Genomic DNA, 16,508 nt, shown 5'->3' on the forward strand with positions numbered 1-16,508 from the left:
AGGGAGTGCAGAGGAGGTTCATTAGGCTGATACCGGAGTTGAGGGGGTTGAGCTATGAGGAGAGGCTGAATAGACTGGGCTTGTACTCGTTAGAGTTTAGAAGGATGAGGGGGGATCTTATTGAGACGTATAAGATGATGAAAGGGATGGATAGAACATAAGAACATAAGAAATAGGAGCAGGAGTAGGCCAACTAGCCCTTCGAGCCTGCCCTGCCATTCAATAAGATCATGGCTGATCTGTCGTGGCTCAGTTCCACATTCCCACCCTCTCCCCATAACCCTTAATCCCCTCTCTTATCAAAAACCCATCAACCCGCGTCTTAAAAATATTTAGCGAGGTAGCCTCCACCACTTCAACGGGCAGAGAATTCCAGAGATTCACCACCCTTTGAGTGAAGAAGTTCCTCCTCAACTCCGTTCTAAACCGCCCCCCCTTTATCTTGAGGCTGTGCCCCCTAGTCCTACTATCCTTTCTGAGCGGGAAGAGTCTCTCCACCTCTATCCTATCCATCCCATTCATCATCTTATACGTCTCAATGAGATCTCCCCTCATTCTTCTAAACTCTAACGAGTACACGCCTAATTTATTCAGCCTCTCCTCATAGCTCAACTCCCTCAACTCCGGTATCAGCCTAGTAAACCTCCTCTGCACTCCCTCCAAGGCCAAAATATCCTTGCGTAAGTACGGCGCCCAAAACTGCACACAGTACTCCAGCTGCGGCCTCACCAATGCCCTATACAGCCGCAGCAAGACCTCCCTACTTTTATATTCAATCCCCCTCGCTATGAAGGCCAGCATCCCATTCGCCTTCCTGACCACCTGCTGCACCTGCAAGCTGGGTTTTTGCGACTCATGCACAAGGACCCCGAGGTCCTTCTGCACCGTCGCCTGCTGCAGTTTTTCTCCACGTAAGTAATAATCCTTCCTACCAAAGTGGACCACCTCGCACTTGCCAACATTAAATTCCATTTGCCATTTCCTGGCCCATTCGCCCAGCCTATCTAGATCCTTCTGTAGACTCTCACCATCCTCCGCACAATTTGCCTTTCCACCAATTTTGGTGTCATCAGCAAATTTTGACACCCTGCACTCGGTCCCCTCCTCCAGATCATCTATATAAATGGTAAATAGCTGAGGCCCCAGCACCGACCCCTGGGGCACTCCACTAGTCACCATCCGCCAATCCGAATAGAGGTGGAGAGGTTCTTCCCGCTCAGAAAGGACAGCAGGACTAGAGGGCACAGCCTCAAGATAAGCCGGGGTGGGGGGGGGGGGGGGGGGGGGGGGCAGTTTAGAACAGAGTTGAGGAGGAACTTCTTCACTCAAAGGGTGGTGATTCTCTGCCCGTTGAAGTGGTGGAGGCTAAATAAATTTAAGACACGGGTAGATAGGTTTTTGGTAGGCAAGGGAATTAAGGGTCATGGGGAGAAAGCGGGAAAGTGGAACTGAGCCACTTCAGATCAGCCATGATCTTATTGAATGGCGGGGCAGGCTCGAAGGGCTAGATGGCCTACTCCTGCTCCTATTTCTTATGTTCTTATATCCTGTTCTTATGAGGGCATCTTTCAGCGTCTGGAGGTGTCTGTTGTGATCCTCCTCATCTGAGCAGATCCTGTGTATACGGAGGGCTTGTCCGTAGGGAACATCTTCTTTAAGGTGTTTAGGGTGGAAGCTGGAGAAGTGGAGCATCGTGAGGTTATCTGTGGGCTTGCAGTATAGTGAAGTACTGAGGTGATCGTCCTTGATGGAGATGCATGTGTCCAAGAATGCAACCGATTCCGGAGAGTGGCCCATGGTGAGTCTGATGGTGGGATGGAACTTGTTGATATCGTCATATTGTTGTTACAGTGATTGTTCTCCATGAGTCCAAAGGCAGAGTTTCGCAGCTGGTCTGCATCCTGAGCGCAAGTTGAGAATATGGATTCTATCTTGGTTTCCAGGATGTGGTGTTTGCTGTAGAGCTGGTGTATGAGGTGGTTGAGGAGTGTGAGAGAGATATAACAGCAAAGTCTCTCAGTGTAATCTGTGTTATAGGTTGACCTGTGTGGGTTCGTGATTTGTAGTCCTTTTGGTATCTTGTCTGTTTTCTTGCATCTTTGTAGAAACTTGATGTCTTTGTCAATATGCGCGATCTTCTTGGAGATCCTCTCCACTTGGAGCCGGCAGTTTGCAATGTTGATGGTAGACTTGATGTGGAGATGCTGGCACTGGACTGGGGTAAACACAGTAAGAAGTCCCAACTTGGGTTCATGTCGCACTATCTGTAACCCCCATGACTTGCCTGGGCTTGCAAAATCTCATTAACTGTCCTGTCTGGAGACAATACACATCTCTAACCTGTGCTTAACCCCCTCTCCACTCACATTGTCTGTACCTTTTTAAGACTCGTTACCTGTAAAGACTCGCATTCCAACTATTATTTTGTAAATTGAGTTTGTGTCTTTATATGACCTGTTTGTGAACAGAATTCCCACTAACCTGAAGAAAGAGCAGCGCTCCAAACCTGTTGGACTTTAACCTGGTGTTGAGATTTTTTACTGTGTTTACCCCAGTCCAACGCCAGCATCTCCACATGCAGCTGCTTAGTCAGTTTCTTGACCAGTGTATTAATTTACCTTCAGTTCTGTAGGTTTCAGCTTTAGATAGCAGTCTTTGAGGGATTTTATTAAATGCATTCTGTCCACTACTTCAGTCACCTCTTCAAAAAATCATTCAAGTTCATCAGGATGACCTACTTTTCAAATCCCTGGTGGCGCTCTCTAATAATTTCCAAAGTGTTCCCTCATCCGGTCCTTACACACAACTCTATACTTTTCCTGATAACACTCGTTAGTCTAGAACTTTCTCTCTTTCTTAAATTGTTCCATATTTGTTCATGGGATTTGTGCGTTGCTGGCAAGGCCAGCATTTATTGTCCATCCCTAAGTTCCCTTTAGGAGGAGGCTGTGTACATGCATTAAATTGAGGCAGGAGATAAGGCATGATCTTAATGAACATCAAGCTTGACGGTCCAAATGGCCTACTCCTGTTCCAATTCCTTATGTTCTTGTGTCTTGGGTGGGGTGATATTAGTATCCAAGATTTAAGTAAATGACTTGGATGAAGGGGCTGAAGGTAAGGTTACTAAATTTGCTGAGGGCGTGATCATTGAAGTGGTGAGAATTGCAGATGTGCAAGAGGCTAGAACTGGAGGAAGGCAGAGCTCTGAGGGTTGTAGGGGTTAGAGGAGATTCAGAAATGGGGAAGGCTAAAGCCATGGGGAGATTTGAAAACAATGATGAGAATTTGAAGATTAAATTATAGCCAGTTCAGTATAGTTCAGTGAGCAGAGAGGTGCTGGGTGAGTGAGACTTGGTGTGAATTAGGACACAGCCACTGGAATTTTAGAACATAGAAAATCATAAAAAAACTACAGTACAAACAGGCCCTTCGGCCCACAAGTTGCGCCGAATATATCCCTACCTACTAGACTTATCTATAATCTTCTATCTTACTAAATCCCATGTACTTAAAATGACCCTATTAGTTCATGTTTCTGGAGGGAGAAGCCAGGAGGACATTGGAACAGTTGAGTCTGGAGGTAACAGGCATGGATGTGGGTTTCAGCAGCAGCTGAGCTAAAGTCAGAGCAGACACAGGCAAAGTTATGGAAGTCATGTACAGTGCTAAATGAGTGCGGAACTGGCTAATTTTCTTCTTGTTGTTTTACAGATTCGTGGCATCATATTAAGAACCTTGATAATTTCTTCACAAGAATATCCTTTTTGAACAAAGTGCATTGACTTCTTGTTGTGATTGTAAAATGAGAGTTGTCCGATAGAGAACACAGTGATTGCTCTAGGCCAAAGCTGAGTACATGGAGGAGGGGCCGGCAAGGGTGCGGTATGGACGGGGCAAGGCAGTGAGGGTGTGGGATGGATGGGGCAAGTCAGCGAGGGTGGGGGGGGGGGTGTATCTTCTGTAAAGCAGAAGATCTACATTGTGCTGTATGTGTGGTGTCTGTGTCTTTAAGGCTGTAATAAGTCTTCAGAGATGGAAGTCCTTCACCAAAATAGCTTTATTTACCATTCCAACAGCTGTACACAGAGTGCTCGCAGTTAGCAGTCTACCTCCGTGAGTGCTAGAGGAAACAACACTCCCCATTAAATATGAGGAAAAGTCTCCCTCTTTGGCCCATCAGTTGACTCCTCAATTAGGGGATTCCTATTAGACCAACCTCAATGGCCTGATTGAAGTCATTAGAAAGTCAACACAGAAGAAGAGGATCACCTGATTTCAAGGACTAATGGAAACAGAGTGAGTGATCTCCCCAGAGGGTGAAGTCCTCTCGGGTAAAATACATCAGGAACCATGTAGTAAGCATATAAAGACCTGAATAACTGGGAAGGCTGCTAAAAGACAGCCTAGGATTGCAAACTCCTGTACCAAGTTTCTCTTGTTCAGTAAATATCTTTTGTGCCTAGCAAAACCTGAAATTTCTTGATGCATGGAATGCCACTGCATAACATATTGCTGATGAGGTGATCATTCTTTAAGCGCCTGATTTAATTGAAGCTTGAAAAACAGTGATACTCTTTCTGGGTGAATGGACTGAGCTGTCAGGGTAGTGCCAGACTCTGAGGGGCAGTCAAAGTAACAAACCCGAAGAGGCCAGCGAGTCGAGAGGTTTGGGAAAATATAGAAAACTTAAAAATGAAGAGAGATCAGCCTTCAGGCGCAAGAGAAGTGAGACTTCAGCTCAACAGAAAAGGACAGGAGTGGTTGAAGTAAAAAGATCTACCCAGCTAAAGGATAGCTATTGTCCAGATTTTAAAAAGCAAAGAATTGGGTAGACAGTAGAGATTTGCTGCAGTTAGTTAAGTTCAGAGGCTAAAATGAGAGAAAAGAGAATAAAAGCCTCAGGAGATTGCAGAACTTGTCCCAGAAACACAAAGTGAGAAGCTGAGATTTGCAGCTCTCCTGATGTGAAGAGTCGACAGGAGGACCAGTAGGAAATCCTGGTATTGAGGGACTGCAGGCAATGAAGACCGGCTTTTTGAAACAATAGATGTCCTCTGCAACCTAAAGAGAAAAAAAGAAGCTGTGTTCAAGGAAGATGAGGGTCCCGATCAGACAGCTACTGGTAAAATTATCAAAAAGAATGGCACCAGGAGAAGGACAGAAAATTGCACTCTCCAGATAGCCACAAGGAATGAAAAATCATTGTGGATGTCTTCTAACAGAAAAAAAAGTGATGTTAATCATCTAAAAGGGGCCCCACAAAAGAGGAGCTGTAATTTCTCTCCAAAACTCCAAAGGCACAGACAGAGAGAAACAGCAGCTGTGGCACTTTTTAAAAAAAAGTTAACAGTCTTAAAGCGGTAATTCATTTAAAGTTGGACAACATTTAATACAAAACCACAAGAAGGAATAAGCTGCAGGAAAATCGAAGAATACCTCAAATATAGGGCAACTCGAAAAAGAGGGTGTGTAAGTAACGCAAGACCTCAGCGGAGGAAATTAAGAGCTCAGAAAAAAAGCAATGCTGGAGTTCAGAGGAGGTAATAAGCCCTCAATCAGGAGACAACGCCAGACTTCAGAGTAGGCAGTGAAAGATGTTGAAGAAGAAGGACACCAAAAGACCCTAAATGACAAAATGAAAAGATGAAGGCAGCTAGACTCGGTGGTATCCCATCGTAAAAGTTAAAATTTATTTATTAGTGCCACAAGCAGGCTTACATTAACACTGCAATGAAGTTACTGTGAAAATCTCCTAGTCGCCACACTCCGGCGCTTGTTCGGTACACCTGAGGGAGAATTTAGCGTGGCCAATCCAGCTAACCAGCACATCTTTCAGACTGTGGGAGGAAACCAGAGCACCAGGAGGATAAAAAGGAAGAGGCTGGCTAGGGTGAACGTTGGACCCTTAGAGGATGAGACGGGGGACTTAGTGGTAGGGGATGGGGAAATGGCTGAGGTCTTGAATAACTTTTTTGTTTCGGTCTTCACGGAGGAGGACGTGAATAATTTGCCGGGTGTTAGCGATGGAAAGGTGGTAGGAGTGGAGGGCCTGAATAACATTATTGACATTATCGAGGCAGTGCTCGACAGACTGGAGGGACTGATTGTGGACAAGTCCCCAGGACCGGATGGAATGCATCCGAGGGTTCTGAAAGAAATGGCGGAGGTGATAGTGGATGCCTTGGTGGTTATTTTCCAAACATCGCTGGACTCCGGGGAAGTGCCGGAAGATTGGAAAACGGCTAATGTTACGCCGTTGTTTAAGAAGGGTGGCAGGCAAAAGGCAGGGAATTATAGGCCGGTTAGTTTAACATCTGTTGTAGGTAAAATGTTAGAATCCGTCATCAAGGAGGAAATAGCGAGGCATCTTGAGGGGAATTGCTTGATAGAGCAGACGCAGCACGGTTTCGTTAAGGGGAAGTCGTGTCTGACAAATTTATTGGAGTTCTATGAGGATGTGTCTAGGGCGGTGGATAGAGGAGAGCCGGTGGATGTGGTCTTTCTGGATTTTCAGAAGGCGTTTGACAAGGTACCTTACAAGAGGTTATTGCAGAAGGTAAGGGGGCATGGAGTTGGGGGTAGGGTGTTAGCGTGGATAGAGGATTGGTTGTCAAATAGGAGGGAGAGAGTGGGGGTTAATGGGTGCTATTCGGATTGGCGGTTGGTGACTAGTGGAGTGCCCCAGGGGTCGGTGCTGGGGCCTCAGCTATTTACCATTTATATAGATGATCTGGAGGAGGGAACCGAGTGTAGGGTGTCGAAATTTGCTGATGACACCAAGATTGGTGGAACGGCAAATTGCGCGAAGGGTGTGGAGAGTCTGCAGAAGGATCTAGATAGGCTGGGCGAATGGGCCAGGAACTGGCAAATGGAATTTAATGTTGGCAAGTGCGAGGTGGTCCACTTTGGTAGGAAGGACTATTACTTAGGTGGCGAAAAACTGCAGCAGGCGACAGTGCAGAGGGACCTCGGGGTCCTTGTGCATGAGTCGCAAAAACCCAGCCTGCAGGTGCAGCAGGTGGTCAGGAAGGCGGATGCTGGCCTTCATAGCGAGGGGGATTGAATATAAAAGTAGGGAGGTCTTGCTGTGGCTGTATAGGGCATTGGTGAGGCCGCAGCTGGAGTACTGTGTGCAGTTTTGGTCGCCGCACTTACGCAAGGATATTTTGGCCTTGGAGGGAGTGCAGAGGAGGTTTACTAGGCTGATGCCGGAGTTGAGGGGGTTGAGCTATGAGGAGAGGCTGAATAAATTAGGTTTGTACTCGTTAGAGTTTAGAAGAATGAGGGGAGATCTCACTGAGACGTATAAGATGATGAATGGGATGGATAGGATAGAGGTGGAGAGGCTCTTCCCGCTCAGAAAGGACAGTAGGACTAGGGGGCACAGCCTCAAGATAAAGGGGGGGGGCGGTCTAGAACGGAGTTGAGGAGGAACTTCTTCACTCAAAGGGTGGTGAATCTCTGGAATTCTCTGCCCGTTGAGGTGGTGGAGGCTGCCTCGCTAAATATTTTTAAGACGCGGGTTGATGGGTTTTTTATAAGAGGGGATTAAGGGTTATGGGGAGAGGGCGGGAATGTGGAACTGAGCCACGACAGATTAGCCATGATCTTATTGAATGGCGGGGCAGGCTCAAAGGGCTAGATGGCCTACTCCTGCTCCTATTTCTTATGTTCTTATGTTCGGACACGGAGAATGTGCAGACTCTGCACAGACAGTGACCCAAGCCAGGAATCGAACCCAGGGCCCTGGCACTGAGAGGCAGCAGTGCTAGCTACTGTGACACTCCACTTGTACTGTAATGAGAAGTTCCTTGAAATTGTAGCAAACTACAGGCAAATGTTAAGCGGTAAACAGTAAGACAAACAGCAGCAGAAGAGTGAAGTAAAAAGTTGAATAACCGAGAACCACAGCAAATAGACACTGAGGGGAATGTTGTGACCCTAATGTAATTGAGAAGCAGCCCAGTCATATCAGAGCTAAGGACAAAAATAAAATGAGTACTGTGAAAAGGTCGGATATCGGCATTGAGCTGGATGGTGCTGCCTACCTGTCAGAATCAGCTTTGGTTAAGTTTGGAAAAGAGGATACCCACCTGAGTGGCTGTTTTATGACACAAGTAAACTCAGAGTTGTCAAGATAGGGACAGACAGAGTCACAAACCCGGTGTGACTAACCAGTCAAGAGATTTGGAAAGATGTGAAAAATTAAAATGAAGAATGATTGATTAGTGTTCAGGAACAAGAAACTTGAGCTAAAAAAGGACAGGAATATATTTTGGATAAAAGGAAGATATAACCAGCTGTTGGAAAGATGTATTTTGGACTTTAAAGGGTATGTGCTGCAGTTAAACACATTCAGAATGAAAAAGAGAAAATGTCTCCGGGAACTGCAGCGCTTGTCCCATTAGCGCAGGAAAATGAAAAGCTGAGGTTGCAGATTCAGAGCCTGCAGGGGTCCGCGCTTGCACTAACAGGCTACAGGCAGTGACAATTAGCAGTTTCGGAACAAGATAAGTCCTCTCCGCTAAAGAATAAAAGAAAATCTGTTTAAAAAGTTAAAAGATAATGGTCCTAAAATGGAAACGAAATTAATTTTTAAAAAAAAGGCACATTTAGAAATAAAAACACTGTCCAGCCAGGAAAAACAAGAGAACTCTAGACATCAAAGTAAAAATCTTCTGACAGAAAAAAGATAAGTTAACAGCTTAAAAATAAGTCCAACAGGAGGAGCTGCCAAAGCACAGAAAAAGCACAGACCGTGGAATTTTTTTAAAAGCTGACAGTCTTAAAGTACTATGCATTTAAAGTTGTACAACATTTAATGAAAGGAAGAAGGAACAAGGGATGGAAATATCAGAGAAGACTCCAGATAGAGAGCAATTCTAAAAAGAGAGTTCGTTAGCAATGCAGGACCTCAAAGGAGGAAATTAAGACCTCAGAGAAAAGGCAGTGCTGGATCTCAGAGGAGGTAATTAGCTCTCAAGCAAGAGGCAACATCAGACTCAGAGTAGACAGTGAAAATCCTCCGGGGGTGGGGGGGGGGGGGGGTTACTGAGAAACCCTGGAGAGGGCAACGGAAAATCCTAAATAACTAAATGAAGAATAGAAAGCAAAGCTGGGTTGTGTCCTATCCTTTTGTACAGTAACAAGATATTCCTTGAAATTGTAGCAATAAACTACAAGCAAATAATAAGCTGTAATCAGTCAGAAAGTAAGACAAGCCACATCACCGAGAACCACAGCAAATAGTAAATGATGTAAAAGTTTGTGACCCATAACATCTCACCAACTTGATTGAGTTTTTTGAAGAGGTGACGAAGATAATTGATGAGGGAAGGGCTGTGGATGTAGTTTATATGGACTTTAGTAAGGCATTTGACAAGGTTCCTCACGTCAGACTGGTACAAAAACTAAAATCACATGGGATTCGGGTGAGCTGGCTAAATGGATACAGAACTGGCTTGGTTATAGAAGTCAGAGTAGCAGTGGAAAGATATTTTTCAGGATGAAGATCTGTAGCTGTTGTGTTCCACAGGGATCAATACTGGGATCTCTGTGTGTAGTGTATATATAAATGATTTGGAGGAAGATGTGGGGGGGTAGGGGGTCTAATTAGTAAGTTTGGGATGACACGAAGATTGGCAAAATTGCTGATAGTGCTGGGGATTGTCAGAGGAATATAAAATACAGATTGCTTGGAGACTTGGACATAAAAATGGCAGATGGAGATTAATCTAGACAAATGCAAGGTTAGGTGCGAATTAAACCATAAATGGCAAAACCTTTAGGAATATTAACATAGAGGATTCTGGGAGAGCAGGTTCATAGAATCATACAATGCAGATGGAGGCTATTCAGCCCATCAAGTATGTATCAACTACAGTCTCACCCAGCCCTATTCCCATAACCCCATATATTTACTCTAACTGGTCCGCTGACACTAAGGCACAATCTAGCATGGCCAATGCACCTACCCCGCACATCTTTGGACTGTGGAAGGGAACCAAAGCACCTGGAGGAAACCCACGCAGACACGGAGAATGTGCAAACTCTACACGGTGACCCAAGCTGGGAATTGAACCCAAGTTCCTGGCACTGTGAGGCAGTAGTGCTAACCACTGTGCCACCATGCTGCCCCCTACAGGTTCACAGTTCCCTAAAAGTGGCAACACAGATGGCCAAGGTGATTAAGAAGGCATATGGCATGCTTTCCTTCATTGGCTGGGGCATTGAGTACAGGAGTTGGGAAATCATGTTGCATTAGTTAGGCTGCATTTGGAGTATTGTGTACTGTTCTGGTCACCACACTAACAGAAGGACATGGAAGCTTTGGAGAGAGGATGTTGCCTGGTCTCGAGGGTGCTGCCTATGAGGAGAGGTTGAATAAACTAGGATTGTTTTCACTGGAAAGATGGAGACTGACGGGCGACCTGATAGACGTCGACAAAATTATGAGAGGCCTAGACAGTGCGCGTGGTCAGAGGCTTTTTCCCAGGGTGGAAGTGTCAATTATAAGGGGGCACAGGTTCAAGGTGAGAGGGGGAAAGTTTAAAGGAAATGTGTGAGGGAAATTTTTCATGCAGAGAATGGTGGGTGTCTGGAACGTGCTGCCAGAGGTGGTGGTGGAAGCAGGCACATTAGCAACAAGAGGCATTTGCATGGGTACGTTAATGGGGAACGAATAGGGAGATATGGATGCTGCGTAAGGGCAGAAGTTTTTTGGTTCAGTTAGGGCATGATTGGCACAGTTGTGGAGGGCTGAAGGGCCTGTTCCTGTGCTGTACTTTTCGTAATCTAATTAAGAAGTGGCCCAGTCATGTCAAAGCTAAGAAAAGAAAAATATAACGAAAAGGTGAAAGTAGCTAGGAAATGGTTCGTCACTGGACTAGAAGAGACTCAGAACAAGATCTGGGGACTGGGTTCAAATCCTGCCATGGTAGATGGTGAAGTTTGAAACTTAAAAATCTGGAATTAAGAATCTAATCATGACCATGAAACCATTGTCACTTGTGGTAAAAACCCATCTGGTTCACCAATGTTCTTTAGGAGAAGAAATCTGCCATCCTTACCTGGTCTGGCCTAAATGTGACTCCAGGCCTACAGCAATGTAGTTGATTCTCAAATGTCTTCTGAAATGGAGGCCACTAAAGGACAGGCAATAAATGTTGGCCCAGCCAGTAACGCTCACATCCCATCAAATAAAAAAAATCTGTTCAGACCGGTAAGAAACAGTACGACATTCACCAACAAGTGGTGAAGGATCTGGAGTTAGAGAATGAAGACTTGCATAAAAGGTAAAAAAAAATGAGAGAAAAGCAGAAGTGGAACTCAGCAACAGAGGCCATAGCATGGGACTCGAGAACAGATGTGGGTATGCCGGCGTTGGGCTGGCGTAAACACAGTAAAAAGTCTGACAACACCAGGTTTTAGTCCAACCTATTTATTTGATAATATACTCACTAGCTTTCGGGTTAGCCCCTTCATCAGGTGAATGGAGAATTCTGGCCTCAGACAGAGCATATAAAGCACAGACAGTTTACAGATTACTGATTAGAATGCGAATCCTTACACCTAACCTGCTGTTCAAGACCTGAAGTGGCTGATAATGTGAGTGGAAGGAGCACTGATCACAGTTTAAAGAGATGTGTATTGTCTCCAGACAGTACAGTAAGTGAGGTTTTGCAAACCCAGGCAAGTCACGGGGGTTACAGATAGTGCGACATGAACCCAAGATCCCTGTTGAGACCGTCCTCGTGTGCGGAACTTGGCTGTCAGTCTCTGCTCAGCGACTCTGCGCTGTCGTGTGTCGTGAAGGCCGCCTTGGAGAATGCTTACCCGAAGGTCAGAGGCTGAATGCCCGTGACCACTGAAGTGTTCGCCAACAGGAAGGGAACAGTCTTGCCTGGTGACTGTCGAGCGATGTTCATTCATCCGTTGTCGTAGCGTCTGCATGGTCTCCCCAATATACCATGCTTCGGGACATCCTTTCTTGCAATGTATCAGGTAGACAATGTTGGCCGAGTTGCAAGAGTATTTACCATGTACCTGGTGGATGGTATTCTCACGTGTGATGATGGTATCCATGTCGATGATCCGGCATGTCTTGCAGAGGTTGCTGTGGCAGGGTTGTGTGGTATTGTGGTCACTTCTCCTGAAGGCTGGGTAGTTTGCTGCGAACGATGGTCTGTTTGAGGTTGTGTGGTTGTCTGAAAGCAAGAAGTGGGGGTGTGGGGATAGCCCTGGCGAGATGTTCATCTTCATCAATGATATGTTGAAGACTCCGGAGAAGATGTCGTAGCTTCTCTGCTCCGGGGAAGTACTGGACGACGAAGGGTACTCTGTCCACTGTGTCCTGTGTTTGCCTTCTGAGGAGATCGGTGCGGTTTTTCGCTGTGGTGCATCGGAACTGCCGATCTGAGTCAAGCACCATATCCTGTTCTTATGAGGGCATCTTTCAGGGTCTGGAGGTGTCTGTCACGATCCTCCTCATCTGAGCAAATCCTGTGTATACGGAGGGCTTGTCCATAGGGAATGGCTTCTTTAACATGTTTAGGGTGGAAACTGGAGAAGTGGAGCATTGTGAGATTGTCTGTGGGCTTGCGGTACAGTGAGGTGCTGAGGTGACCGTCCTTAATGGAGATGCGTGTGTCCAAGAATGCAACTGATTCTGGGGAATAGTCCATGGTGAGTCTGATGGTGGGGTGGAATTTGTTGATATCATCAAATAGTTGTTTCAGTGATTGTTCACCATGAGGCCAAAGGAAGAAAATGTCATCGATGTATCTAGTGTATAGCATCGGTTGAAGATTCTGTGCAGTGAAGTGCAGGTTAGGTGTAAGGATTCGCATTTTAATCAGTAATCTCTAAACTGTCTGTGCTTTATATGCTCTGTCTGAGGCCAGAACTCTCCATTCACCTGACGAAGGGGCTAACCCGAAAGCTAGTGAGTATATTATCAAATAAATAGGTTGGACTAAAACCTGGTGTTGTCAGACTTTTTACTCGAGAACAGCCCAGGGCCCCAGGCACCCCGCAGGTGCTCTCTTCCACCTTCCTCCATCGGAAAAAGATACAAAAGACCAAGATCGCATACCAACAGATTCAAGACCAGCTTCTTCCCTGTTGCCATCAGACTTTTAGAAACATAGAAAAATTACAGCACAATACAGGCCGTTCATCCCACAAAGTTGTGCCGAACATGTTTTTACCTTAGAGATTACTAGGCTTACCTATAACCCTCTAGCTTACTAAGTTCCATATACTTATCTAAAAGTCTCTTAAAATACCCTATCAAATCTGCAATGAATGGAACCTATTTTGAATGGACCTATTATATATTAAGCTGATCTTTCTCTTCACCCTATCTCTAATTACAACACTATATTCTACACCCTCTCCTTTTCCCTTTTTCACTCTGAAAGGTGTGCTTATTCTGTATAGCATGCAAGAAAAGACACTTTTCACTGTATCCCAATACATGTGACAATAATAAATCAAATGTAGTGGATACTATCAGTTTTATGATGGGTGTTGTCTGCGTAAAACGCATCAAAGATTTGATCCATGGTGCTCAATGTAAGACATCCTGTACCATCTACTGCAACAGTCACCGTGCTATTGAAACAGAAATGAGATCTTAACCATGATTGGGAATTTTTAGAGATCCAGTTAATTAATCAAACTACCAGTCAAGTGAAAACACAAATGATCTGAAGAAATTGGCATTCTGCAGAGAGGCAGAAACTGTTCGGTATATGAGATTGCTGAGGACGACTTGGCAATGAACAGATCCAAAGAGAGAACACAACTGTTGGAGCAAGTTAGCAATTCCAGAGAATTGTCAAATAAATATAATGAGGAAGAAATGTTGAATGTAGAGTTAGAGTTTCCTTAACTACAACAAAAAAGTGATGGTTCACCGAAAACATGCAAAGCATGAGAAGGGAGCATGTAGAAGATAGGAACAGGAGGAGGCCATTTGGCCCTTTGAGCTTACTCTGCCGTTCATTGTGATCATGACTGATTTTGACTGTCCAACTCAATAGCCTAATCCTGCTTTCTCCCCATAACCTTTGATCCCATTCGCCCCAAGTGCGATATCCGCCACCTCTTGAATACATTCAACGTTTTGGCATCAACTGCTTCGTGCGGTAATGAATTCCACAGGCTCACCGAGTGAAGAAATGTCTCCTCACCTCTGTCCTAAATAGTCTACCCTGAATCTTCAGACTAGATCATTTAGGATGGAGGTGAGACCAGATTATGGTTAAACGTTAGAAGGGAATGAAGGGTTCACCGTGGAAGAAACTCAGAAATGGGTAAAGTGAATTGATTGGAAAAGCAGAGCAATGGATTAAGAATTAAACTTGCACAAACTGAGAATGAGAATTTAGAAACCAAGAAGAACTGTTTAATCTTCAGATACAAATGAATCAGCTCAGAATTGGGTGGAAGATTGAGAAGGCAACTATTGGAAATAAAGCTAAGTTGGAACCAGTTTGGAAACAGGTTGAAGACTCCATTCACTGCAGAGAACTCTCTTACCAAAGATGGGTCAGTTAAAATTGTCAGTTCATTGAAGGGTACTTCAGATGAATATCAAGATACGGGCAAAGAATTATTAAAATAACGACTGCAGGAGCTGGAACTAGCCGAGACCAAACTGCAACTGGTGGAAGCTGAGTGCAGGCGGTGGAGAAAGCAGATGTATTAATAAACAATGGGAGGTTGGAGAGTGCTACCGTCCACAGAGTGTAATACATGGTCAGCTCACAGTCTGGGAGAGAGCTCAGAAAGTCACAACCCTGTATGGAACTGTTCCATGCAAGATTATGTTTGGAATTGTGCAAACTTGAAGGTTTCTCGAGCATAAGATAGGTTGACGCAGGAAACAAAAGAAAGCGATTGGAAATTGAAGCTATCCAGTTGAAGGAGTTGTGCCGGAGGGAACTAGACAAAGTGGCAATTCAGGCAGAACAGGAACCTGAGATTACATGCCGGAACAGGTTTGCTGAATTGGTCACACTAATAGAAATGTACAAGAACCAATATAACACGGTCGATGGAGAAGATACCAAATAGAAACACTAGAAAGGAAAGGAACTTTATCATGTGACCTAAGTCGCAGAAACCAAGTACTGTGACCATTCCTTCAGAAGTGACAGACTGAGATTGTGAATGAGCTACTAAGACAGTGTGATGATGGTACCTGTAGGTATTGTGGAGTGAGGTGCTTGACAGAGAAAAGGATCAATGGGAGATTGGAGAGTGACATTGTCTGCAGAGTACAATACATAGTCCATGATCAGCTCACAGTCTGGGAGAGAACTGATGAAAGGGCAACGTTCTGAAAGCTCGTGCTACAAATAAACCTGTTGGACTTTAACCTGGTGTAGTGAGGCTACTTACTGTGCCCACACTAGTCCAATGTCGGCAACTCCACATTATGATTGTCATATGTATTGAAAAGTATTGTTTCCTGCGTGCTGTACAGATGAAGCATACTGTTCATAGAGAAGGAAACGAGAGAGTGCAGAGTGTAGTGTTACAGTCATAGCTAGGGTGTAGAGAAAGATCAGCTTAATGCAAGGTAACGCTGTTCAAAGCTCTGACAGCAGCAGGGAAGAAGCTGTTCTTGAGTTGGTTGGTTCGTGACCTCAGACTTTTGTATTCTTTTCCTGATGGAATAAGGCGGAAGAGAGAGTGTCCGGGATGCGTGGGGGATCCTTGATTATGCTGGCTGCTTTGCCGAGGCAGCGGGAAGAGTAGACAGAGTCAGTAGATGGCAGGCTGGTTTGCATGATGGATTGGGCTACATTCATGATCTTTTGTAGTTCCTTGCATTCTTGGGCAGAGCTGAAGCCATATCAAGCTGTGATACAACCAGAAAGAATGCTTTCTATGATGCATCTGTAAAAGTTGATGAGAGTTGTAGCTGACATGCCAAATTTCCTTAGTTTTCTGAGAAAGTAGAGGCATTGGTGGACTTTCTTAACTATAGTGTTGACATGGGGGGCCAAGACAGGTTGTTGGTGATCTGGACACCTAAAAACTTGAAGCTCTCGACCCTTTCTACTTTGTCTCCATTATGTAAACAGGGGCATGTTATTCCTCTATGCTTCCTGAATTCGATGATGTGGAATATAATCTAATGCTAGACATCTTGCTTTGAGTATTGCAAGCATGAGTTGGTTGAGTATAGTCAGTACTTTGCTATTGCAACAACCAAAGGGGTGTGCTTTTTTAATCATAGAAACTCTACAGTGCAGAAGGAGGTCATTTGGCCCATTGAATCTGCATTGACAACAATCCCATCCTATCCCTGTAACCCCACATATTTACCCTGCTAATCCCCCTGACACTAGGGTCAATTTAGCAGGACCAATCAACCTAATGCACACATCTTTGGAGTGTGGGAAGAAATTGGAGCACCAGGAGAAATCCGTGCAGACACAGGGAGAATGTGTGCAGGCTCCGCATAGACAGTAACCCAAGCTAGGAATTAA

At 44.9% G+C, this 16,508-nt stretch overlaps 1 protein-coding gene across 3 annotated transcripts in view; it reads left to right on the forward strand.

Moving 5' to 3' along the window:
* atg9b (autophagy related 9B) overlaps window positions 1–16,508 on the forward strand; it is a 72,301-nt gene that overhangs the window by 19,099 nt on the left and 36,694 nt on the right. For all 3 annotated transcript variants that reach the window (XM_080194787.1, XM_080194785.1, XM_080194786.1), the window contains exon 3: window positions 3,715–3,758. In XM_080194787.1, coding sequence (XP_080050913.1) covers window positions 3,715–3,758 — 44 coding nt within the window. The remainder of the gene's footprint in view (window positions 1–3,714; window positions 3,759–16,508) is intronic.

This window comes from Carcharhinus amblyrhynchos, chromosome 8 (assembly GCF_965287045.1).
Source record: "Carcharhinus amblyrhynchos chromosome 8, sCarAmb.v2.hapA, whole genome shotgun sequence".
Taxonomy (NCBI): Eukaryota; Metazoa; Chordata; class Chondrichthyes; order Carcharhiniformes; family Carcharhinidae; genus Carcharhinus; species Carcharhinus amblyrhynchos.